The 26,566-nt window shown below is 41.8% G+C and overlaps 1 protein-coding gene across 3 annotated transcripts in view; it reads left to right on the forward strand.

The window, feature by feature from the left end:
- Positions 1 to 24,783, forward strand: part of KDM1A (lysine (K)-specific demethylase 1A) — a 58,802-nt gene extending 34,019 nt beyond the window's left edge. For all 3 annotated transcript variants that reach the window (XM_010830018.1, XM_010830019.1, XM_010830020.1), the window contains 12 exons: positions 1,127 to 1,221; positions 10,756 to 10,898; positions 11,276 to 11,366; positions 12,396 to 12,530; positions 13,222 to 13,295; positions 14,067 to 14,178; positions 18,265 to 18,397; positions 20,289 to 20,476; positions 20,807 to 20,921; positions 22,467 to 22,594; positions 23,260 to 23,406; positions 24,275 to 24,783. In XM_010830018.1, coding sequence (XP_010828320.1) covers positions 1,127 to 1,221; positions 10,756 to 10,898; positions 11,276 to 11,366; positions 12,396 to 12,530; positions 13,222 to 13,295; positions 14,067 to 14,178; positions 18,265 to 18,397; positions 20,289 to 20,476; positions 20,807 to 20,921; positions 22,467 to 22,594; positions 23,260 to 23,406; positions 24,275 to 24,460 — 1,547 coding nt within the window. In that variant the 3' untranslated portion in view covers positions 24,461 to 24,783. The remainder of the gene's footprint in view (positions 1 to 1,126; positions 1,222 to 10,755; positions 10,899 to 11,275; positions 11,367 to 12,395; positions 12,531 to 13,221; positions 13,296 to 14,066; positions 14,179 to 18,264; positions 18,398 to 20,288; positions 20,477 to 20,806; positions 20,922 to 22,466; positions 22,595 to 23,259; positions 23,407 to 24,274) is intronic.
- Positions 24,784 to 26,566: the final 1,783 nt, after the last annotated feature.

Raw genomic sequence — 26,566 nt, forward strand, 5'->3', positions numbered from 1 at the left:
TGAGCATTACATTACTAGCGTGTGAGATGAGTGCAACTGTGCGGTAGTTTGAGCATTCTTTGGCATTGCCTTTCTTTGGGATTGGAATGAAAACTGACCTTTTCCAGTCCTGTGGCCACTGCTGAGTTTTCCAGATTTGCTGGCATATTGAGTGCAGCACTTTCACAGCATCATCTTTCAGGATTTGGAATAGCTCAACTGGAATTCCATCACCTCCACTAGCTTTGTTCATAGTGATGCTTTCTAAGGCCCACTTGACTTCACATTCCAGGATGTCTGGCTCTAGGTGAGGAATCCCACCATGGTGATTATCTGGGTCGTGAAGATCTTTTTTTGTACAGTTCTTCTGTGTATTCTTGCCACCTCTTCTTAATATCTTCTGCTTCTGTTAGGTCCATACCATTTCTGTCCTTTATCGAGCTCATCTTTGTATGAAATGTTCCCTTGGTATCTCTGATTTTCTTGAAGAGATCTCTAGTCTTTCCCATTCTGTTGTTTTCCTCTATTTATTTGCATTGATTGCTGAGAAAGGCTTTCTTATCTCTCCTTGCTATTCTTTGGAACTCTGCATTCAGATGGGAATATCTTTCCTTTTTTCCTTTGCTTTTCACTTCCCTTCTTTTCACAGCTATTTGTAAGGCCTCCCTAGACAGCCATTTTGCTTTTTTGCATTTCTTTTCCATGGGGATGGTCTTGATCCCTGTCTCCTGTACAATGTCACGAACCTCCGTCCATAGTTCATCAGGCACTCTATCAGATCTGGTCCCTTAAATCTGTTTCTCACTTCCACTGTATAGTCATAAGGGATTTGATTTAGGTCATACCTGAATGGTCTAGTGGTTTTCCCTAGTTTCTTCAATTTAAGTCTGAATTTGGCAATAAGGAGTTCATGGTCTGTAATGTTAACTAATTTTTGGTAATAGGTTCAGTGACTGAGCACACACGCACACACTGTTTTGCTTTCTTCTTTATGCTTATATGTTTGTTTTACTTTGGGCATTTTTTTGGTATTAATTCATATACCCTAAGCTTTAATATTTTAAAATCTGAGTAAAAATATTTTTTCTCTGAAGTTTTGTTGCCTTTTCGTAAGGTATGTGAATTTAATTGTTGAAGTTTTTTCTAGGAGGGAATCCCATGGCTGTGGTCAGCAAACAAGTAAATATGGAACTGGCCAAGATCAAGCAAAAATGCCCACTTTACGAAGCGAATGGACAAGCTGTAAGTTGACAGCAAACAACTTTATGCAATTTCTTTGGTTCAGTTGAAAGCAATTTTGGGAAAATATGTGGATGAACATGCACACATACAAATAAGAACTGAGGGTAGAAATAATGTGGCTTTATTCAGATTCTTAACTCTGAGCTATATAGGATGGAGTTATAATAGCTGCTTAGGTATTTAAATACTTAATGAAAGTTAGGCTAGCCAAGTGATTAATTTTTTTATTTGGCTGTGGCCACCTATACCCTAAGAGACCTGTAGAATGACCACCTGATTCTTCATTTCTTTGTGTTGTGCCTCCCATCATGTGCTTTAGCTTTGTGTGCTCTTCATGATTTCAGTTTTATGTTCATAGGATCAGGTTTCTGATGGGCTAATAGTGAATGGCAGTACTAAATTGATGCTTAGGTAGGTTAAAGTATTTGTTTATCAGAGGCATTTGTTGTTGTTGTTTAGTCACTAAGTCACATCCAACTTTTTGCAACCCAGTAGACTGTAGCCCACCAGTCCATGAAATTTCCCAGGCAGGAATACTGGAGTGGGTTGCCATTTCCTTCTCCAAGAGATTTTCCCAATTCAGGGATCGAATACACTGGGCACCAGGGAAGCCCAGATAGGAGCTTCCTATAGTTAGCATGGCAGTAACATGAAAGTGATGTTTAATATGGGAGAGTGGGAGTGTTTTAACAACTGCCTGATAGGTTATGTGTCAGTTCTAATTTTTTAGGGGTCTGTGAAACTCAAAAGTTTGTTTTCAGTGGAAGTTTGCCAGCTCCCCTGTTAGGAGTAAAAGAGACTGTAGTTCTCAGAATATAAACACATTATCACCTTTATATTTCAAGGAAGAAAAGGTTTGCTATGTATATGGCAGTGTAGCTACTGTTATTGAAAGTGGTAATATTCCAACTCTAGAATTTTTTGTCATAGGTCCTGTGGGACATCCTCACCTTTTACTATCTACCTTTAGGAAAAGACTTTTTTATAGGGTTCATATCAGAGAAGTACAGACTTTCAGGGAATGCTTTGGTTCCCATCCCCACCATTCTGGATCCAAATTTACTTCTAGGGCTTTTCTGGGGGTGAGGGAAAAGGGCAAGCAGCCTTCTAACAATAAAATAGAAAAAGATGAAGTAGACGTTAATTCAGCAATTCTATAAACTTCTATTACTTGCAAAGATCTGTTAAAAAAAAAAAAAATGCAGAGATGAATAAGACAGTCCCTGCCATATAAGACCCTACAGTCTGGTGGGACTTGTACACAAATTTTCAAACTTATATAAATGTAGAAAGAGTACTATAAAAGGCTCCCATTTTTCCAGTCTAGTTTCATCTATCCAGTCTTGTTGAGAGCGGGGGAAGTGACATGACCAGATAGATGTTTTAGGTGGATAGACAATAATTTAGAGAATTGAATTGCGGAAGCAAGGTCTTTGAAGTTGATATTATATCCTCAAGAAGTAATGGAATCCAAGCCAAAGATTATCACTAGTCTTTGAGACACTGTCTTTTTCTTTTGATTTTCCTGAATGTAGAACAGGTTCATTTAGTCTTTCTAACAGTAAAATGTGAGGTTTTTTCCCCTAGTAGAGATATCCAGAGGAATGGTCTGCTTTTGTGGTATTAGATAAGCTGTAAAACATTCTAGAAAACGTTTGTTTCCAAATAAATGCCCTTCTCCAGGGGAATCGTCCCAACCCAGGGATCAAGCACAGGTCTCCTGCGTTACAGGCAGATTCTTTACCATCTGAGCCACCAGGGAAGCCCATAGTATAGCAACATTCACTCAAATATGGCCTACAACCAGCTGCCAATTCATGAACTGTTGGTTACTGATATGGGATGAGAGAAATATCTTGTACCAGAATGTAAATAAACTGCATCCTTTTAACCACAGTGTTAGTTCAGATGGCTTTGGTAGCAGGACTTTTCTCAGTGAAAGAAATGTTGCTTTAGTTTATGTTCTGGCATAAGCTCCTTATCTCACCAGGACCAGCTCTTTGAGTAGCATTCTAGTAAACAGTTGTTAAGCTGGTGTGTGGTTTTCAGCATTTTGTTGTTATTCAGCTCTGATCTTTCCAGGATTTTTCTTGGTTGGTTTGTATTTGGTAATGCAGCTAAATGGTAAGGAGGATTCTTCAGGCATTACTAAATTTGGGGAAAGAATTTCTTTGCAGCTTTGAGTTCTGCTTGCCCTGTTAATGTTTCTGTATCTTGCTGTTCCCAGTAATCTAGTTCAGTGGAGGAATGGATACCTATTGACTAGCAGACTGGCTTTTGGCTTATAGCCAGATTAATTTATACTCATAGTCAGATATGTTTCATGGCTTTAGAAATCTAAGGAATCTCACTCGGTTGCTTCCTTTCCTCATTTTGCAGGGGAAGAATCTAAAGCACACACATGTGTTTGCCTGACGTCACCATAGTCAATAAATTGTAGAGTCAGGTCTCTTGTCTGGTGTTTTAGCTTTTTTTTTTTTTAACTTAAAAAAAAAAAGGTTTTATTGGTATATAGTTGCTTTACAGTGTGGTGTTAGTTTCTGCTGTACAGCAGGGTGAATCGGCCACATGTGTGCATGTATCTCCTCTTTTGGATTTCCTTCCCAATTCGGTCACCACAGAGCACTGAGTAGAGTTCTCTTTGGTATATAGTTGGTTCTAACTAGTTATCTACTTTATACATAGTTGTGTCTATATGTCAATTCCAGAGTCCCAATCCATCCCACTTCCCCTGGTGTCTAATGCCGTTCTGCCTGGCTGAGAGCCCAGGGAAGGTTGGGGCAGGAGAGGTGTGCAGTTCTGTCAGTGTGACTGCATCAGCTGAGTCTCCTTCTTTTATTAAAAGAACTTTTTTTAATTGTTACTCTAAGGAGGCCCACCTAGAATACTCACTCAGCCATTGCTTTTTCTTTAGTAAACTGTTGTACAAAACGGGATGTGTTGCTCTATTCTCTCTGTATAGCATCAGTAGAAAAGAGGGTAATTAGATGGTTCTTTTGTTAGTACACAAAAATTAAGTACTTCACCCTATACAAGAGCAGCAGCAAACTCAGTTATAAATACCACTTGTAATATTGTCTTAAGGGCTTCCCTGGTGACTCAGTGGTAAAGAACCCACCTGACAATGCAGGAGTTGTAAGCTCAATCTCTGAGTTGTGAAGATCCCCTGGAGAAGGAAATGGGAACCTACTCCAGTATTCTTGGCTGAGAAGTCCCATGGACAGAAGGACCCTGCAGGCTATAGTCCATGGGATTGCAAAGACTCAGACATGACTTAGTGAGTAAACAACAGTGTTGTCTTAGGAACATATTACCATATCCAGGCATTTTGCTGCTATAGGAAAAACATCATGTAGTAAGTAGTTTTTGTTACATTACCTTGTTATTGTTTTAATCACAGTCACAAGAATCCCTGAAAGAGCTTGCCTCTCCCTTCTCTCTGGTCTTACACTGGCAGCTAGGATGTTGAACTAATAGAAGTATCTTCCAAGCCTATAAAAACAGTCAGAGTTAATGAAGCAGCTGCCTTGCTCATTGTCATTATTAATTGATGATGGAGTCATACTCTGAATTATGCTGTAATTAGTTTTGAATGGATAAGGTTGGAAAATAGGGTAATTCATGTTTTCAGTAGCATTTTGGGAGTCACCAGTGGGAAGTCTGAAAACCTGGATTGTGGGGGAGCCTAGAGAAATGGCTGAGTGTTTTCTGCATCTCCTATACACCAGCTAGTAACTCAGGGGCTTTAGATTCTTGTTTTGTTTTCAGCTGTTTTTGAGTCATGAGTGTGAGAGAGGGGTATGTGTGTGTTGTTATTATCAAGTGAGATCCAAAGGCTCAGTAACTACTTGGAGAAACAGATCCTGATTTTCTACTTGGGAATGGCTCAGAGGAAGAAAGATAACTCTTGAAAGGTAATGCATACCAGGCTTCTTATAAATACCACTGATTGGGTACACTCAGTACCTATCGTAACTTACCAGGTATCCAGTTGTGTTCATATAGAGTGGTGTCTAGGTTATTATAGTTTTGACACAGGTGTCTTGGCCTTTTCAGTTTTCATCCTTTTTGGAAACATCTTTGGTATCTTTAAGGCAGTCTTTCTCTACCCTTGAAAATCATGACTGCCAGTCTCCGCTTTTTATGTAAAAATCTCATGCCCTTCTTTAATGTTTTTGAAGTTGCAAAATAGTTATTTTCCCCTCAAATACAGTTACAATACTGACTTTACTTTTCCAAACTATATTAATTTATTCATTTAACAAGAATTTACTGAGCACATATGTGCTAGGAATTGCTAGAGTGTACTCCTTAGACATGCCATGTGTTCCGTCTCCATATGGCTTAGTCCCTGCTCTAGGAAGGTCAGTTATTTACATCCCCTATTCTTAAGAGAGAACGGGAGGGAGGCAGCAGTCTCCATTTATAGAATCACATTGAATTTTATTGAGTTGGCCAAAAAGTTCATTTGGGTTTTTGTATGGTGTTACAGAAAAACCTGAATGAACTTTCTGGCCTACCCAATATTTAGATTACAGATATACCCCTTGCCTTATTCTCCCTTTAGGGTCAACAACTATCTTTCATTTCCCTTAGCTATTTCAGAATCTGAGTTGGAAACCCCTCAGCTGTAAATTTGTTCTTCCACGATTTACCGAAGGAACCAGTGTTTCGTTTTGTAGTTACAGAAGTGCATGGAGATGGGAGAGGTGGAGACTGACTGTAACCTCTGTTGGCCGGATTTGGCCATTACAACTTTTTTCAGGGTGTTACTTTTTCCTGAGAATTTCTCTTGCTAAATGTCAGAACTTTTAAGTACCTGGAACCTAGGTGTACCTTAACCCCATTTTTGCTCTGCTGCTAGAGAACTTATGCAGACTGGAAGTGTGACAGATCGGCAGTGTTTTTGAAGACCTACCGAGCTTGTAATGATAGAATGCAACCAGAGATAGAACTAAGAGCTATCTTTTCTTTGCGATGACTTCTTGCAGAATCAGGGACCCTGTCCAAAAAGTTGCTTGGCTTTCCCAAAATTTATTCTGCATGGGCCAGTCACATGGTCTCCCCAACCCATGACCATGTTCAGGGATGCTCCGTATAATCTACAGGACCAAAACAGTCAGGATTATAATCCATTTACAGGAGTGAGACTCACCAAATTTTTCATCTGGAACCATTTATTTGGAGACTTGTAGAGAAATAAATGGTTTTGAAGAATCACAAAATCTGTTTCAAGTGATAGCATTTTTGTTTGATTCTTTGCTAGAAAACTGTATCAGTGATTCTTTCCCAAAAGAATACACGGTTTGTTGTTTTGTGTTCTCACTGTGGTGTAATAGAGAAATCCAGCTGCCAGCAGACATTTTGCTAATAACTCTGGTAGTCATTTGCTGAGTTCCTTTCTCAGAATGCAACTAAGAGTCTAGAATAGAATGCTCAAATTAAACTAAAATTATTGAGACTTGTATTTAAAGACTGCCAATATTTCAACATCCTTTCATAATTATTTGTGAAACTAACAGAGTTCAAGGGTTCTCACCAAAAGGAAAGAAATGACGTGAAACAGTATTTAAGGACTGCTTAAGGTAGTCAGTTGCTAAAATTCTTTCATTGTCTGAGTCAACTGGAACATAGGTAATTAGCTTAATTTTAGAAACAGATTCAAGGTTTAAATACATCAAACATTTTGGTTTTCTCCCAGTCAGTATTAATTTCCTAATGGACAAATATTTTATTTACTCTTTTCCAAATAATTTATTTAATTTCAAAGTGGAATTTTTAAATTAATGGGAAGACAGTCCAGGTATCAAAGGTATCCCTGGTCTCACTGCCAACATTCCAATAACTGCTTAACTAGCAGATAACGGATGGGGCCTTACTGCTGACTGGAACCCTGAGTCAGAGAGATGCACTAGGGCTGCAGTCGTGTCATTCTGGTGTCGGTCAGATGTGGCAGTGAGCTTTTGGTTTGCTGTTTGTTTGTTTGATTCTGTTGTTCTTGTTACTGTTCAGTGTTTATTTTTTTCTCTTTTATTGAATTTTACTTTATTCTCTGCTTTCTGGCACCATCTCCCTTGACCTCCCTACCCTCCACCACCACCAAAAGTGCCTTTCTTCTGCCCATTTCTCTGCCTTGACTCTCCCGTTTTAGTCTCTGTACAGTCTGTTCCTTATTTCTCTGGTGGTTGCAGCTTCTGAGCTAACAATGCTTCTGTCATGCTATGTGTTTAAAGCCTTGATTTTACAGCTGTCTCACAAAACTAAACTTGACGTGGCTGTTGGGCTGTTATTTACAGTTTATTTCTCTCTCTGCTGCACTGGTTAAAAGGACACTGTCAAGGTATTTTTTTTTTCATAATTTTTCAAGTCATTTTCCTCACTGTTTACAATAACCCATTAAAAGCTTGAAACTTAAATCTTTCGCTTCCAGAGATCCTCTCCATCATACATTCACACTGGTTTGTTGTTGTAGAGTTGCGCCTATATGTTGGACTGGTGCCATTTGAGTTTTTGTCATTAAAAGCGCATGTAAAAAGTCAAGTTTTTTGTGGTGGCATGGGTGGGCTAAAGGGGAAAGTGTAATGAATCAAGTGGGCTGCTCAGCAAACAGAGGGAAGAAAAAAGGTCAAATTTGGTCCCTCTAACCTTGACAGTGTTCCTTTAAATATTTCTCTACCACACACCCTGGAACCCAGTTACTGAGCCTTGAAGTGCTGTGTACTTTTTCAGTATGAACTTCCCTATGTGACTGTCACTCTAGCTGTAAAGATTAAAGCTTGTCTAAAGCAAGCCACACAGTTGGCACTGGAAGAGCTTTAATCAGTACCATTTGCACACATATGTATTGGCACATTCTGCCCTATTGTAGTGGCATATGTGATCTGGCCCCCCTTGCTGCTATAGCATCCTCTTGCTAGGCATTTTAGAAGCCATGTATAGAAATATCACCATTTGTACTCCAGGAAAAGCAGTCCTTCACATTGCATCTGTGATCAGTTAGGATTTCATAAATATGGAGGTTTCATATTGAAAATGTAATTGATTCCTTTTTAAAGGAGCACCAGATTTAGAGTTTTTAGAATCATCTTTTGTAACATCATTGAGGGAATTAACACCAAGCAAAATTTCAGCTTTGTTTTAAGCTTCTCTGTATATGACCTGTATACACCCTTATGCCAGAAAGTGAAGAGGAACTAAAAAGCCTCTTAATGAAAGTGAAAGAGGAGAGTGAAAAATTGGCTTAAAGCTCAACATTCAGAAAACTAAGATCATGGCATCTGGTCCCATCACTTCATGGGAAATAGGTGGGGAAACAGTGGCAGACTTTATTTTTTGGGGCTCCAAAATCACTCCAGATGGTGATTGCAGCCATGAAATTAAAAGATGCTTACTCCTTAGAAGGAAAGTTATGACCAACCTAGACAGCATATTCAAAAGCAGAGACATTACTTTGCTAACAAAGGTCCATCTAGTCAAGGCTGTGATTTTTCCAGTGGTCATGTATGGATGTGAGAGTTGGACTGTGAAGAAAGCTGAGCGCCAAAGAATTGATGCTTTTGAACTGAGAAGACTTGAGAGTCCCTTGGACTGCAAGGAGATCCAACCAGTCCATCCTAAAGGAGATCAGTCCTGGGTGTTCTTTGCAAGGACTGATGCTGAAGCTGAAACTCCAATACTTTGGCCACCTCATGTGAAGAATTGATTCATTGGAAAAGACTCTGATGCTGGAAGGGATTGGGGGCAGGAGGAGAAGGGGACGACAGAGGATGAGATGGCTGGATGGCATCACCGACTCGGTGGACATGAGTTTAGGTGAACTCCAGGAGTTGGTGATGGGCAGAGAGGCCTGGCGTGCTGCAATTCATGGGGTCACAGAGTCGGACACGACTGAGTAACTGAACTGAACTGACCTTCACTGTATCATGTTGGTGAGGAAAAGTAACTGATGGGACAGTAAATGAAAATCCTAAAAAGATCACTTCCATCAGCTCTGGTAGCTGTGAAAACAGAGCAAGTAGGGATGTCACCAAGAGCCCCCCTCTGGCTGTGGGATTGAAGGGGTAGGTCAGGTGTGTTTGATCCACCAAGTCCCAGGTACCACCCTGATACATAAATGGTACCAAGCTCCAGAGCCTGATTCACAGCCTTGTTTCTCAACATAAACCAGAAGATTCTCCCAGGTATCTATTTCTTAGGCTCAGGGGGATTCTCTAATTCATAAAGATTTCCTGATGTTTTCCATGTGTAATCTTTTAGAACTTGATGCTTTAAAATATTATTTTGATTGAGTCAGTTATAGTGTCTTTCATATTTACAGTTTGGAAGGAGAATTGCCATCCTTTCCCCTTTGTTTTGGTGCAGATTATACTTCTCACCATATTCTTTTTGCCACACCACGGCTCATCTGATAGAGTTACTTGTGTTGGCTCATCATTGAGAGGGCAGAGGCTAGTGCTTTGAAACCATCTGTTTAATTGTGAAGGGCACAAGTGAAGGTGTTTCAGATGAGAAGCGAGAGTTTTACTGTGATGGTCTGATCCACAATAATTACCTCTGTTCTTCCTCACCTTAGTAATTATTAGGACTTTCGTATTTTGTTCCTTATTACCAATTTTAGGTTGATTGTAAAGTCAAATTCCAAATTTGGAAACCCATTTCCCATGCCTAACTTATTATGGCAAGAGATGCTTTCTTTAGACATACTTTATTCTTCTCACTGTCCCCATGAATTCAGCAGTGGAACTGCAGATACAGTTTACTTTGGGGCTGAATTGAGTATTAGCAGAGGGATTTGTGTCAGCTAACTGATGGCATCACTATGCAGGGGCACAGCAGGGATTTAGGAGCATGTTCTTGCAGCTTAATGATCTGCTTTGCAATCTGTTCTCTTCCCCCACAATAGTGAGCCAGACTTGGTACCTCAGTTACTTGTAGTCTTAAGAGCTTTGGACATTCAACCTTGAACTTAATTGGTGCCATAAAACACTAGTACTCTGAGAATTAAGATGCTATTGTGTTCTTATGAATAGCCATGAATTTCACTTCTGTCTTCACTACCCCTATCTGAAATTGTTATCTTAGAGGGGAAGCAGATACCATGTTGTTCTTATTTTTTTCATCCTGCCCTTATTTACAAGGTGCTTGGGTGTGTTGACAGTCTTTGTTCTCCAGAACTTTTCCAGTGTGTTGTCTGCATGTCAGCCCGGCTTATCTCAGTGCATGTCAGCTCCAGGGCACCTTGTGCTCCACATGACTTCACTCACCACCAGTGTGAATCCTGTGGCTGTTCATAGAGGTGGAGTTCCAGCTCTGAGGGCCAAATCATGAGAATAGGGAATATCTGGGCTGAAACATTTCATATCTCATTTAATGGAATTGACCACTTCATAGAAAAGATAGTTTGAATCATTGTCCTCAAAGGCCTCTCCTTTGAGATACATATTTTGACCTTTTAAACTGTAGAGCATTTGTGTTTTCATGGATGGCTATGTTTAGTCTTGTAAGGACCAACTCTGCCCTACTTCGAATTTTCAGGTTCCTAAAGAGAAAGATGAAATGGTAGAGCAAGAGTTTAACCGGTTGCTAGAAGCTACATCTTACCTTAGTCATCAACTGGACTTCAACGTCCTCAATAATAAGCCTGTGTCCCTTGGCCAGGCATTGGAAGTTGTCATTCAGTAAGTACTTTGATACTGCTTATTGTATTGTGGATTTTGTTTATAGATTGCTGGGTAGTGTTTTAAGTTTCCATCAAGTCTTATTTGAGCTAGTTTTCACTTATTTTCATATGATAGTTAAATCTAAAAATAAAGCTTTTTAAAATAAGTCCATACATGATCCTTAAGGCTCTCTCAATTGTAAAATTCATATCTTTTATGGTATTGAATTGATTGTACTTAAATAACCTACAAAATAATTTGCCACCAGCCAACTTTCTTATTCCAAAGTCTTAGAAATTTTAGTGGGCCTTGATACCATCAAATGTTGTGGATGGGCACCTGTCTTACACAGCACGGGTAGCTGTGTGAGCAAAGCACATATATTGTCTCTTCAGGTTACAAGAAAAGCATGTCAAAGATGAACAGATTGAACATTGGAAGAAGATAGTGAAAACTCAGGAGGAACTGAAGGAACTTCTTAATAAGGTAAAATTCTGTATTTTTATCTGTCAGTCTTTCAGTATGACATTATTGATAATTGTTGCTGGGAGAAATAGATCTTTGCTGTAACAGATTGCCTTTGACTGTTGCAAAGCTGGTCTAGTGCCCTCTGCTGGAGTCTAGGATGAAAAGGGAGATCAGCTGTGCTGGGGTCAAGTTCCCACTGATGAAGACAACATGTCAGTAGCCAGGATCATAATTCATTGGCCTAAGGATTTCACTTGAGGTGCCAATATGAGGATATTCCTCAGTGGTACGAATAAGGGGGCCCTTGTGTATTTCACCTTCCAGAGCCCCAGCTCCAGACTGGGAAACTGTTTCTCCGCATCCTGCCAGCTGCAAACTTGGGGGCTTTATAATTGCAAAATCTGGGTGCATCTTTTGGCTGGGCTCTTGGCCTCCCTCTTCGACTGTGCTTCATGTCTTTATCTTGTCAAATGAAGAGGTCTCTGGCACACCTCCTTCACGAACTGTGGTGTGGAGGACGCGAGAAGAGTGGCAGAGAACCAACGGCGAGAGCTGGTGTGGCGCTCCTAGTCTCAGGCTTTAACCTTCCCCTCAGAAACCTGGAAGAACTGACATTGGGAATGGTTCCTTAAGGTTCTTGATGTGATGATTTGACCTTTTACGTTTTTAAAAGACAAATCATGATAATTTGTTTCCCAAAACTGTTTTATTGGTGACAGTTTCTTTTACCTGGTAGTTAAATTTTGAATTAATTTTTATTTGGGGGACATTATTTTTATTAATGGGATACTCCTGGTTCTTCCATTTGTTTTGGAAGACAGAGTCAATCCTGCCTGTTTGATAGTGATTTGATGCCTCTGTGTTGAGCCATGTAGGATTTTTTCCTGTTTTAAATATCATCATTTGGAAGAGGTACTTAATTCCATACATGTTGCAGTGTAACCCTGTTTTGGTATAACAGCAGTTTAGGGGAGGAGCCAAAGTACATGCTTTGGTGATGAATTATGTCACTGTCTGCAATGGCAAATTTGTGTTTTTCTCTCTTAGATGGTAAATTTAAAAGAGAAAATTAAAGAACTCCATCAGCAATACAAAGAAGCATCTGAAGTCAAACCACCCAGAGATATCACTGCTGAGTTCTTAGTGAAAAGCAAACACAGGGATCTAACTGCCCTGTGTAAGGTATGATGTACATACATGCCTCCTGATTTTATTTGGAATCCTAAGTGATCATATAGATCTGGGAAATTTTGGCCATTAGCCAGTGACAGGCGCCTAGAATAGTAAGAAGAGGGTTTGGTACACAGGAGCCCTGGGGACTTAATGGGTTAGTTTTGTCTGCTTTTTCTGCAGAATTCCTACCTTGTTTTCACAGTATCATCCTTTAGCTTACCTGCATCTCAGGTTAGCCCTCCGTGATAGTTTATCCATGACAGTTTAGAGTAATGTTAATGAAGGTGGACTTCAGAGTTATTGGAGTCAGACCGTCTGGTTGAAATCTCTTAACTTAGTATCTCCTAGCCATGTGACTTTCGACGCCTTAGTCACCTCATCTGTGACATGGTCTTAAGTACTACCTTACTTGTAGAGGGATCTGAAGGGCTTATTCATACTAGAGACACAGTAAATGCATGAGAAGTGACAGTCACTATTCTTTTTTATCCTTCCTGTGTAGCATACTAGTGTGTTTCTTCTTCATCCTCTTCCCCCACCACACCCCCCTGTTACGTTGCATCGTGACCCAGCCTTGGGCGAAGGCACTCTTGTAATTGACCTGAACAGGGGCATGGTGCAGGCCTAACCCTCTGTGTTGCAAATAACTAGGTGCATCTCTGACTCATCCTGACCAACCTGGTTCTCTTAATTCCATCAGGAATATGATGAATTAGCTGAGACACAAGGAAAACTAGAAGAAAAACTTCAAGAGTTGGAAGCCAATCCCCCAAGGTAAATAAATGCTCCAACAGATAGCTTTTACTCTTCTCTCCATTAAATTTAGAAGGAAGATTACAAAGACCCTGGCCTCCTATGTATGCTCAGTGAATGCATTGTAGACTATTTCATGAATGGAAGGTGTCTGTGCATGCAGAACAGGGTCCTTAATACTCTGTTCTTATATGGTAATATGTAAGAGTGTCCTAGATGCTTAAATCAAGGTATCTTTCTTAAAACGATAGCTTTTTCCCATAAGATTTGATATTTGAATGCAAATTGTCTTTGAGTGAGGTAGAAAGTGGTATTGCTTTAAATTTCAAAATTCTGAGGATCAGAAAAGTGTTACACTTAATTTCTGACAGTGCACCCTTACATGGTGACAAGTGCTCCATGTGGCATCCGGCATCCACATACATCTGCTCTTTTCTCCAGTCAGGGATGCCACCCGTCTTGCTTTTTTAAAAAATGCTTTATTCAAAATATAAAACACAAAAAAAGGATACAAGTAAGCTTTTATAATACAAGGTAAATAGTATAAAGAAGACTTTTTTCCAGACTAATTTTTTTATCCGAATTACAGTTAGGCCTTTGCTTTATGTAGGAAGCTTGGCACTGCTCCTAGGCACTAGCAATAAAGGGTTTAATAAGACAGATGAGATCCTGTTTTTGACTTAGAATTTCTTCACATAAGGCATAGTCCCACTGATATCATCAACATCAGCCCATTGAGAATGGTAGTAATGCCCTTTAGTAACCTTGAGCTCCTTCGTTGTCATTTTGCAGTGATGTATATCTCTCATCAAGAGACAGACAGATACTTGATTGGCATTTTGCAAATCTGGAGTTTGCTAATGCCACGCCTCTCTCCACACTCTCCCTCAAGCACTGGGATCAGGTAAAAACTCCTTTGCCATGTATTTTGTTGCACATGTCTCTGAGAGGCTCCTAAGAGAGACTGTTAATTTATCTGATGTGTGTTTTTAAACAGCTTTAGTTAGTTATAATGTATATACAATAAAACCTATATTAAGTGAGCAGTTTGATATTTTGCCAAACTTAAATGATTATGAACCACCACATTTTAAGATATAGAACGTGTCTGTCATCCTGAAAAGTTCTCTCTCACCCCTTTGCATTCAGTCCCCAGCCCTTCAGCTCCTGGCCCTGCACAACCACCAATTTGCTTTCTGTCGTTACAGTTTTGCTTTTCCTAGAATTACATGTAAATTGAACCATACAGCACATAATTGCACTGTCCGTAGCCTTTTGTGTGTGACTTTTCATTTGGAGATTCGTTGTTGTATGTTTCCGTAGTTTGCTCCTTTTGTTGTTTAGTAATATCATATCCATTGAATGGATATGCCACAATGTATCCATTCACTGGTACATATTTAGACATTTAGGTTGTTTTGTTTTTGGCTATAAATACTTGAAGCTACTATGAACATTCATGTCTTTCTCTTGGGTAAATATCTAGAAGTAAAATTTTTACTGTGGGAAGTAGATTTTTAAAGTGTTTTCGAAACTACATTCTCAACAGTAGTGTACATAAGTTCTGTTGTTCCACACCCTCACCAGCACTTGATACTCTGTCAGCTTTAAATTTTTTAACTGTTTTAATGGTTGGTTAGTAATTTTTCATTGTGGTTTTAATTTGCACTTCTGTGATGACCAATAAAGAGAAGCATCTTTTCATGTGCTTACTGCTGCTAAGTCGCTTCAGTCATGTCCGACTCTGCTCGACCCCATAGACAGCAGCCCACCAGGCTCCCCCGTCCCTGGGATTCTCCAGGCAAGAACACTGGAGTGGGTTGCCATTTCCTTCTCCAATGCATGAAAGTGAAAAGTGAAAGTGAAGTCGTTCAGTCGTGTCCAACCCTCAGCGACCCCATGGACTGCAGCCTACCAGGCTCCTCCATCCGTGGGAGTTTCCAGGCAAGAGTACTGGAGTGGATTGCCATTGCCTTCTCTGTTTTATGTGCTTATTGGCCATTCATATGTCAGTTATTTGGTGAAAAGGCTGTTAGATCTCTTGCCTACTTTTAAAAAATCTAGTTGTTTGTTCTCTTGTAAGAGTTCATTATGTTCTTCAAATCCTGGATATAATTCTTTTGTCAGATTTATGGTTTGAAAATTCTTTCTTCCAGTCTGCAGCTTGCATTTTCCTTTTCTAAGTGATATCTTTCAAAGAGAAATATTTTTAATTTTATAAAGTCCTATTTGTCGACTCTTTCTTTTAGGCTTTGTCCTTTTTGTATCCTGAAAAATATTTGTCTAAACCAGGACTGCAAAGATTCTCTATTTTCTTCCTAAAGTTTTATGAATTTAGCTCTTATGTTAGGTCTATGACTCATTTTCAGTTAATTTTTGTATATAGTGAGAGGTGAGCGTAGTTCATAGTTTTCTATATGGTTATCTTATTAATCTAGCACCATCTTTTTCCTTCATTTGTCACATTTGTTGAAAATCAGTTCTTCCATTCAACAACTGTCTCTCTCCGTGCCACTGTCACACTGTCCTGATCATGGTTGCTTTATAGGACAATTTGAAATCAAGTAGAACTTCACCTTTGTTCTCTTTTGAAAGTGTTTTTGACTAGTTCAGATCTCTCAACTACAAATCAGCACTTGCCATCTGCCTCTACAAGGATTAAATCTTGTGCTGCTGCAGCTAATTTTCAACACCCTCTGAAAGGAGTTTAGGGCAGACAGCAGAAATGAGGCACTCTGTGCTCTGGGAAAAGCTGGCAGAACAGGTCTTCAGATAGTTAATATTTTCCAGAGCTGATTAGCCTACCTGTTGTATCTCTGGGATTCCCAGATGGCTCAGAGCTAAAGAGTCTGCCTGCCAGTGCAGGTGACACAGTAGATGTGGGTTCAATCCCTGGGTCAGGAAGGTCCCCTGGAGGAGGAAACGGCAACCCACTCCAGTATTCTTGCCAGGAAAATCCCTGGCAGGACAGAGGATCTTGGCGGGCTACAGTCTGTGGGGTCCTAGAGAGTCAGACACAACTGAGCAAGTACGTACACTCGCATCTTCTCGTATCTGAAGAGCACTGAATGCTTCATGGTGATGTCTGCTTCTTGGGACTCGCAGTAACGAGACCAGCAGTAACCTTCTGTAAAAAATACGTGCTTTGATTGCATGTGCTCCCCCATTACCAGAATCAGTGTGTGCCGGCTTTCCTCCCTGCCTCTCTGAAGCGGTTTCTCAGAGCTGTCTGAGATGCTGCCTCCCTGACTATAATCCTCATTTTGCCTCAGATAAAACTTGCAGCTTGTACATTTTTTAAGTTGACACCTCTATAAAATTTTAGAACCAGCATATCAGTTTCTATAAAAATTACCTTCTACGATTGTCATCTCAACAATAGTGAGTCTTGAAATGTTTGAACATGGTCTGTCTCTCCATTTATTTAGGTATAGTTCTCAGTGTACCAGTCCTACACATCTTTTGTTAAGTTATTTTTAGGTGTTTTCAGTGTGATTTAGTCTTGAACTTGTGACAAATCACAGCATTTCTTAGATGTTAATGAACCAGTCTCTAAATCTGAGACTTTGGCCAGACTTAAGGAGATCCAACCAGTCCATTCTGAAGGAGATCAGCCCTGGGACTTCTTTGGAAGGAATGATGCTAATGCTGAAACTCCAGTACTTTGGCCACCTCATATGAAGAGTTGACTCATTGGAAAAGACTGATGCTGGGAGGGATTGGGGGCAGGAGGAGAAGGGGACGACAGAGGATGAGATGGCTGGATGGCATCACTGAATCGATGGACGTGAGTCTGAGTGAACTCTGGGAGTTGGTGATGGACAGGGAGGCCTGGTGTGCTGCAATTCATGGGGTCGCAAAGAGTTGGACACGACTGAGCGACTGAACTGAACTGAAATGAAGATTGTATAGGAGTAAATATTATATTTTACCTACATATTTTCATTTTCATTATGCATTTTCCTAGTAAAATTGTTTTGACTTCCTCATCTTTAGAGCATGTCCTCGTAGTCTTTAGAATTTGAGTTATGGTAAGGATTGGACTTGTTAGTGGTACATATCTTGCAGAATTTCCAGTTTCCTTATGGTTTTTCATGTAAATACTGAATTACTCCTATCCTAGTCACTGATCTATCATTTGAAGTTTTGATATATATTCATTTCAAGTTGAATGTAGGTGATGATCCATATGGAGAACAGATGAGTCAGTCACTTAAGTAGTGAGTGTTCTGCTGCCAACCCAATATATTTTTTTATCTAATTCCTAAGAACTGTGGTATGTTTTTCCCAGAAGTTTAATGAAATTAGAAATATCAAATAACCTTCAAAAGTTTTTCTGTTTGGAAGATTTTTCAGTAAATTCAGAGACATGAAATCATTTTGGGAATTCTTCCAGGTGAAATCTTGACTTCTTCACTCTATGGATTATCTTGAGCGAGTCTTTATAATCCTGTATTGCCTTCATCTAGTTTGACCAACTTTAGTTTTGGAAGTTTTCCTCGACTTTAAAACTTGTACGTTTAGGGCATGAAAACTGATTTCGCTGTTAATGTAGCAGAAAATGTAATTAGGATGGTGATCCTAATGTCCTGCCAAATCTGTAGTGCAGGTGAAAATGATAACTGTTGTGGTAGCTAATCATCTGAACTTACTGAATCAGCTTTCTTCCCTCTCCTGCCCTCTAGGGACAGTCTGAGCTTGGTGGTGTAGGGCTTTGATGTTAGAAAGTCTGTCTCAGGAAAAAAGAAAATGCCCTAATTCCACTGCCCACAGTTAGCCGTAAGCGACATTTTGGCTTTTTTTCCCTTTTCCCTTCAGTTTCCTGGGGCAGCCGTAGTTGAAGACTGAGGGATTGTCCTTTAGTTTCTGTCTTAGAATACTAACTTTTCACAAGCTTGTGTTTTTCCAGTGTTGTTTTATAGGACTCAGTACAAATGACATCAGTTAGACTAAGAAAGTGTGAAAGAATGCCCTTTTCTGTCCTCCTTAGGATGATGACTTTGAGTTTACTGGCAGCCACCTGACGGTGAGGAATGGCTACTCGTGTGTGCCTGTGGCTTTAGCAGAAGGCCTGGACATTAAACTGAATACTGCAGTTCGGCAGGTTCGCTACACAGCTTCAGGTAAGTCTCTACTAGTAAGATAAATCTCTTACTCTGAAATGCAGTACTGGTCTTCTGTTGAGTTTGACCTACTGAAAAAACATTAGTTACTTTTCCTGATAGAATGTTTTATAAGCTATGATTCCTGAATTAAAATTTTTTCATTTACAAAAGTATTGAGCCATTAGAGCCTTTAGAGGTTCTGACCCCATCATAGTACAAAGCAGAAAATGGGGCAGTTTTCAGAGTCTCTGGTTTGAATGGATTAGCAGTTAGCGTGAATGTGTTGGTTACCGTTGTTCAGTTGCTAAGTCATGTCTGTTGCGACCCCATGGACTATAGCATTCCAGGCTTCTCTGTCCACCGTCTCCTGGATCTGCTCGAGGTCTTGGCCATTGAATCAGTGATGCTACCTAACCGTCTCATCCTCTGCCACCCTCTTCTCCTTTTGCCCTCAGTCTTTCCCATCATCAGGGTCTCTTCCAGTGCGTCAGCTCTTTGCATCAGTTGGCTAAAGTATTAGAGCTTCAGAACCTTTAGCATCAGTCCTTCTAATAAATATTTAGGGTTGATTTCCTTTAAGATTTGCTGAATTAGTTTGGTATTTAGATCCAGTGAGTTTGGGTCTAATTTTGCTAAGTAGATTCTTAAATACCAGGAATTGGGCCCCGAGGCTCCACTGAGAGCCACCCGTTGCATTTTACCATCTGCATCTTCGTCTTTGGCTTTTCCTGTTCAGGTGGGCTAACTGCTTAGGCTGGTTTCTCGTTTTGGGAGCAGTTTTGCTGATAGGTTGACCTCGGAGCCTGAACTGCCCTTTGATTCCTATGGCAGTGGTCTCTGTGCTCATTTTTGCTGCTTTCAGGATACATTTCATTTGGAGTGCAGAGAACCCGTCATTCCAACCACTTTTGGAATTTACTTGAACACCTTAGAAAAGCTTGTTGATCCCCCTCTGTACGGACTCTCATGACAAGTGGAGATGTGGCCACCAATCTTGCCCTCCATGGCCCCTTTTCTAGAGTTGCTAAGATCACCACAGATTTTTTTTTTTTTTAACAACAAAGGAAACAATTTTCCATTTAATTTTCTCTTCAGAGGCAGCTTCTAGCTGATGGTGTTAAGATCTGCGGCCTTTAAATAGCCATTTTCAGGCAGGTGGGGAATAGTGAGACTAGTTTCTTGTGTCATTTCCCTTAATTCTGCAGCCACAGAAGATGGGCGCGTATGGAGCACTCATTCTTATTTTGAGCTGTTTGTGTATTTTTTGGAAATTATGTGAAGAGGCATTCATTGAGGAAAAAATGGAACACAATTGAGAGAAAACTACACTACCCGACTTACAGCACCTTTTCTGTGGTCAGCCTTGAGCTCGCTCACGTCCTGGCAGGCTCAGCACCACACCCTGGTGCGTCTCGAGCACAGCAGCTCTGGTGCAGGCTGCGCCCCAGGCCGGCACAGCGGTCTTCTGTCTGCGGGCGCCACTGGCCTCCTGGTCCTCAGGAGCTCCCTAACCGCAGTGGAGAGGCATTGCTTCTGCTGGAATAGGCATTTTACTCTTATTTAATTTTGGTCTAAATTTATAAAACTTGGTAAATGATAAGGTCTTGTTAGTACAGAAGAGCACTAGGGTCAGTCAAGAAGGTGTGGGGGTGGTATGGTGGTGAAGTTCGAGGACTCTGAAGTTGACTGTTGGGTCTGAATCCTGGCACTTGTTACCTATATGGCTTCAGACAAGTTACTTCACTTCTGCCTCAGTTCTCTTTTGTAAAAAATGAGTAGAACTGATGTCATAGACAGGTAGAAAGAGCCGCCTGAGGCAGCATGTGGAGTCTGCTGTGCACGAAATGTTCAGTGCCCTTGTCAGTCTCATCCTATCATCAAGAAAGCCTTTTCCCTCCAACCTCTCTAGGGTGTGAAGTGATAGCTGTGAATACCCGATCCACAAGCCAGACCTTCATTTATAAGTGTGACGCGGTCCTCTGTACCCTTCCCTTGGGCGTCTTGAAGCAGCAGCCACCAGCTGTTCAGTTTGTGCCGCCTCTTCCTGAGTGGAAAACATCTGCAGTCCAAAGGATGGGGTTTGGCAACCTCAACAAGGTAACTGGGCACCTCTCTACATTCCCAGTGCGCAGGCACCACTCTGATGTCAGGGTGAGGCCTGTCCGTTCATGCCCTTTACGTCCTAATTATATATCCAAGCATCCACGAGGCCTGCCTTCTGAGGTCACTTCTCAAACCCAGGCCTAGAGAAGCGAGTGCTAAAGGTCCTCCTGAGTGGTTATTTATAATAGGGACTTCTAAACTTACATTGAGAGTAGAGTAGAGGAAACTTTCTGAGGAAGAAGTACTTCCCTCTTGGGACACAGCTGTGCTTACAGCCCTGTTCTCTGGGTTCCGTCACCAGCTCATGTGCTCCTCTCCCCACAGGTCGTGTTGTGTTTTGACCGGGTGTTCTGGGACCCAAGCGTCAATTTGTTTGGCCATGTTGGCAGCACAACTGCAAGCAGAGGTGAACTCTTCCTCTTCTGGAACCTCTATAAAGGTAACTGCTTTCTAGTTTTCATCTTTTTCACATCATTATAGGAACAGAGAATCAGTAATATTATACTCGCCTTCAAGGAGTGCACAGCTTAGTGGGAAGTATGCATAGTAAGGAGGTAGGCAGCCTCAGGAAGGGGCAGTAAGGAGAGGAGTGAGGGTGCGAGCCCCGGCGCCGCAGGAGGAAACGTAGGAAGGAGGACTCTGTTCAGCCAGGGGCCAGCCCCGGGAGAGCTTCTGGGGAAGGAAAATGTGAACTCCTCATGCTCAGGTGCTTGTGTCTGACCTGCCCGAGTCTTTGATCACTTCTTGTTTTATATTCTTATGTAATTGGGTTGCTCTTAGCTTTATTTAGAACTTTTTTTAGAAAAAGAAAGAAAAGTATATTTAGATACTACCTCATTCTAAGAAAAAGGTGTAAGACATGCTGTGCAGCAGTTTCAGGAGGCCTGGCCTTGACGGTGCAGACACACGGATTACCCAGTTTGACTGCCACCCTGGTTCTTGCCATCACTCCTTACTGCCTGATACCGAAACATCCTGCACGTGGCCATCCTTCATCCTTCATTTGCTCCCTGGGCACGGCGCTTCCAACGACCGCTGAACGCTCTCTCTTTCAACTGCCCACCTCCCAGTCCAAGCCACTCTTACCTGTGCATACCTGTCCAATCACCAGTAACCACTGACTGCTATGCCTGCTTCTTTCTTTTGATGGTTTTCATTTTCATGGCCAGCATGAAGGGTAATTAATCTAACCCTTATTTTCTATCAGCTTCCTCATTGTCCATCCCTTCCCCAGCCTCCAGGCACACTTGTCTGCTCCCCCGGAACCCTGAAATGCAGCATCCTGTCTGCTACTTCTGCATTGTACTGGTGCCTGGGCCTGGGCTGCTTTTCTTTTTCTCCTTTTCTTTCTTGCCAGCCTGGCATACTCAACCCAGCCTTCAGTCTTGACCTAAATGACTCTTTCAAAGAGACCTTCCAGGATACATCTGTCCCCACAGCCTCAAATGTAAATGATGTCCTGTGTTCTTTTCTCTCTAGTCTGTGTTTTCGTAGCTTTTATCATAGTTCGTAATTACATATCTGATTTTTTGGTTGCTCTTTGGGGTCTGTAGTTTTTATATCCCCAGCATCTAATACTGTGCCTATCGCATAGCCTGTTGCACACTGGGCCATGAAATGGGTGAGGAAGGGTAATGGTGAGTATGGAAGGCCTCGGACGACAGCTAAGAGGCTGCAGCCCTGGTCATGGAGATGTCTTGAAGGATTCTGTGCCTAAATAAAGGGCCACTTGTTAGCAGGGTCTGAAGTGTATCTTCAGGACTTCGGTATTCTGCCAGGTTACATGCAGTGAAGTACATGAGTCACATTTCACTTACAGCTCCCTTCAGGGGGCAGGATTCAAGTTGCTAGTTCAGAAACATGCGTGGTGCATATCTAGTCTGTTGGCCGTCACATTTCAAACAGCCATGAGTAATGTGGGACCTGACAAGGAAGTACTTGGAAAAAGTCTGTAGGACTCTAGAATCGTCCTTTGTTTCTTCAGCTCCAATACTGTTGGCACTCGTGGCGGGAGAAGCTGCTGGCATCATGGAAAACATAAGTGATGATGTGATTGTTGGCCGATGCCTGGCCATTCTCAAGGGGATTTTTGGCAGCAGCGCGGTGCCCCAGGTGAGTCAGCGGGGCGGGGCAGTCAGGGATCTGGGGCCGTAAGACTACAGCAGGGTTGATGGATCTCCAGTTGCAGCATAGATTCTTGGTCAGGGCAGCTTCAGCCAGAATCAAGTGTGTGCTGGGTTACTGTGTAGAGTTCATGCCCCAAGTAGTTTTGAGAAAAGCCCCCCAGTGCATGGGCCCGGGGATTGAGAAGGCTGTGTGCTGCCTTTGCTCACTTGTGTTGTCTGTTGTCTCTATGTGTGAAATCACACTCCTCACCTGCCCCCCAACTTCCCCAACCACCTTTTAAAGTGGCCAAACTCCCTTAAGGAAGTTTTAAGAGATTATCTTGATACTTCTTTCCTATTATCAAGTCCATTGAAACACTCTTATGATTCCTTTGAGATGAGGCATATTAATGCTTCATGTGAATTTTAGAATCAAAGGGGAATACAGGTCAAGCCCTAGGTGGATCTCTGGATTCATAGCAAAGGCAGCCTGGAACCTCCTCTCAGCCTAAGAAGGCATTTGTGTTTTGTTTCCGAGCAGCAGCGTTCATCACTTGGCCAGCGCTCATGTCTCACTGTATCCCAGCCCATCACAGCTTTTCCACCTTTCAGAAATGCATGATTTGTCCTTGGTGTCCAGTAATAACTTCCACTCTTTATCTTTTTCTTTAGCCCAAGGAAACTGTGGTATCTCGCTGGCGTGCTGATCCCTGGGCCCGAGGCTCCTATTCTTACGTAGCCGCAGGATCATCTGGAAATGACTATGACTTAATGGCTCAGCCAATCACTCCTGGCCCCTCAATTCCAGGTGCCCCACAGGTGAGAAACTGGCAAACTCTACCTGAGCTTATTTGGAAATAGGCCAGTACCCCAGGATTTCAGGGTAAAAATAGTGCTACTGGTTTGATTGTTTTGTTTTTTCGTGTGTGTTTTTTTGTTTGTTTGTTTTTTTAAGATTTTAATTTTTTAAAAAAAGATTTTCTTCAGATTTTTAATCTGTTCTCGAACCTTTCAAGAGCAGAGGGGAAGGGAGGAGAAATATTTTGTGTGTCTGATGTGTTACTTATTGGCTTTGTCTAGTCTTTGTTCAGAACGGAAGAGTCAAAGTATAGACCAGTTACTTTTTCCTCATTCAGATTGTGTGTTTTAATCTTTAATTGTGCCCCATTTTGTACTGGCTCATAGGATTGTTGCAGCATCCCAGTTACTTAGGGGGCTCCAGGAGATGCCCCTGAGAAATAACCTGAGGTCTTTATGAACAGTCATGTTTTCCCAGAACCCTGTGGCGAGTGAGGTCTGCTCTAGACTGAGGCAGGTGTCCCAGAATAAGAACAAGTACTGTGTTCTCTGTGGTACAGAGTAGTCAGGACACCATGCCCCCAGTACACGCTACCTCAGGCAAAGGAAGCTCCAGAACTGGGTGTTCCCCAGATTAAACTGATAAATAAGTCCAGCTGCATCACCCTAGAATAAGGCTGCACTGAGTTTTAGTGCCCCATCTCTACCTCTCTGTGCTTTGGGGAGTTGCCTGCTAAGAAGGGAGAGACCCTTTTTGGTGGGATGATTGACCAGTAATGGAACGGAGGTAGTGAACCTTCAAAGGCCAACAGGAGTTTGGCAGTTCAAATACAGTCATAAGGCATACTTGCAGCCTGCTGATTTTCTCTAACTTTTTTTCCTGAAATAGCCTATTCCACGACTCTTCTTTGCTGGAGAACATACAATCCGTAACTACCCAGCCACAGTCCATGGTGCTCTGCTGAGTGGGCTGCGAGAAGCAGGAAGAATTGCAGACCAGTTCTTGGGGGCCATGTACACCCTGCCTCGCCAGGCCACACCCGGCGTCCCTGCACAGCAGTCCCCGAGCATGTGAGACAGACGTGTTAAGGGAAGAAGCCCGTGCGCGTGTCTTTGGCTGCATAAGCAAAGCTCTTCTAGCAATATAGATTCCACTGAGAAACTCACCCCACATCTGGGCTCCAGCTCAGCTGCTAAAGCAAAGCCCATGATGGTCAGGTGGCCGAGGAGGTTGCCTCCTCTAAGTGACTTTAGAGCCAGGGAGGCACTTGTTGCATTAGTATGAGAATCTGTGTTCTTCATTAGGACTGAGGGAAGCAAGTACTGGGAGAGAACGTCTTAGTCTCTTTGTCTGTGGTGTTTTTTTATATTTTGAGAATAAAACTTCATAGAAAATCAGGACTGATTTTTGTTTCCCCTTGGGGTTAGAGTTCTATCTAAAGCTGTTACTCCTTTGAAAATGCCAAGTTTATCCATGTTAAAATGAGATAAAGGAGAAAGTGGTTTGGTGTGATCAGAAGACAGGACCTAGGGTTTCACATGGGAGCAAAATGCTTATCTGTGGGGCTAGACTCACCCCCACTGGGACTGTGGGGTGACCCTGTGCCAGGGGTACGAACCTGCAGGTCATGCATATGGGTGTTAGGAAGCTGAATGAATTTTCAAGATAAAACACAGGCCTTGACACAAAGTTTGGCTAGGCCTCTGGCAGACCATTCAGGCTTTATTCCCCTAGATTCCCTCCCATGGGTATATGCTAACTTTCCATGTCTCTCCAAGGTACTGATAAAGTTTAAGATCAAGGGTTTAGATAACAGCTACGCAGACTGTTGGGATATTCCATTTCCTTGCTCCTTCAGCTTCTACTGACTGTATTCCTTGGCTTGTGGCCCCTTCCCCATTTTAAAAACACATTATCCCAATCTCTGCTTCCATCATCACGCTATCTTGTTCTGGTCTCCCTCTTATAAGGATACTTCTGATTTAAGGTCCACCCAGATCACCTCTCCTGTGTCAGAATGCTTAGTCACATTTGCAAAGTCATCTTCGCCATGTAAGGTTAAAATGTTTTTACAAAGAAGGAACTGCACCTGTTTCTTCCAAAGGGCTCCAAACAAACTATGTTACCGTAAGTGTAGGTACATAATCTGCTTCAGTAAGTTGGATTTTACTCCTGTTAGTCAATTCTTTCCTAAAAATAGTTTAAATGAGGTTTTATCCTTAGTAAGATTTAAGGACATTATAGTCTGACTAGAAGGTGGAGATGGAGAGGGCATTTTCCCTAGTTGGAATGAATGACAACCATGGGAGAATTTGCACACCAGGATTAGGACAAGTGATGTAACCATGACGTAAAGCTGAGAACATGGAGGAGAAAGTATACTGACTTTGGAATACAACCTATATTTGAACCCTAGCTTTGCCATCAACATCTGTGTTCATGAACCTCAGGGGCTTAGGTGTCTGATGTAGTGATACATGCTTTTTAAAGAGTTTGTGTTATTTAATGACACAGGCAGCCTGGGAGATACAGATGGTGGTTTTGTATGTATCTGATGACAGATAAGCCTAAAAGTAAAATGCAGCAATGAAATAACTGCTTTATGATTCTAACTCCACTTACATGAGTCTGAGGAAACATCCATAGCCTCAGCTATGTTTCCAGTCCTTAATGACATCTGTAATTGGCTGAATATTTTCAGTAAAACACAGTGAAATATACTAGCTGCACCAATGCATAGCAACAGTTGTACACAGAGATGACATCAAGGAGACTAGCATCACTGACGCACACTCACACAGAGCATGTGGAAACTAGGGAGCTTTATTGGTTACATATTGTGCTGCAGAGCCAACAGACCGCATTAGAGCCAGAGGATACATGCAGACAGGCAGCTTCAACTATACACATGCACCCCAGGAGCCCTGAGTCATTGCTCATGGCTTTGCCCTGGTTTCCAGTGACAGGGTCTGGCCTCCTCGGTCCCGTGCTTGGAGCAGGAATGTAAGAGAAGCTGCTGCACCAGCCTCCAAGGGGCAAGGGAGTGGCCAGAAGACCTGTCTGAGCGAGTAGGTGTAGACCGCCACACTGGTGTGTCCCCAGCGAGGGGGCCTATAAGGTAATAACAGTTTATTTGAGGGCTACTTCTCTAGCCCTCCCATCTTTAAAATACAAAAAAAA

Source organism: Bison bison, unplaced genomic scaffold, assembly GCF_000754665.1.
Source record: "Bison bison bison isolate TAMUID 2011002044 unplaced genomic scaffold, Bison_UMD1.0 scf7180017864516, whole genome shotgun sequence".
Taxonomy (NCBI): domain Eukaryota; kingdom Metazoa; phylum Chordata; class Mammalia; order Artiodactyla; family Bovidae; genus Bison; species Bison bison.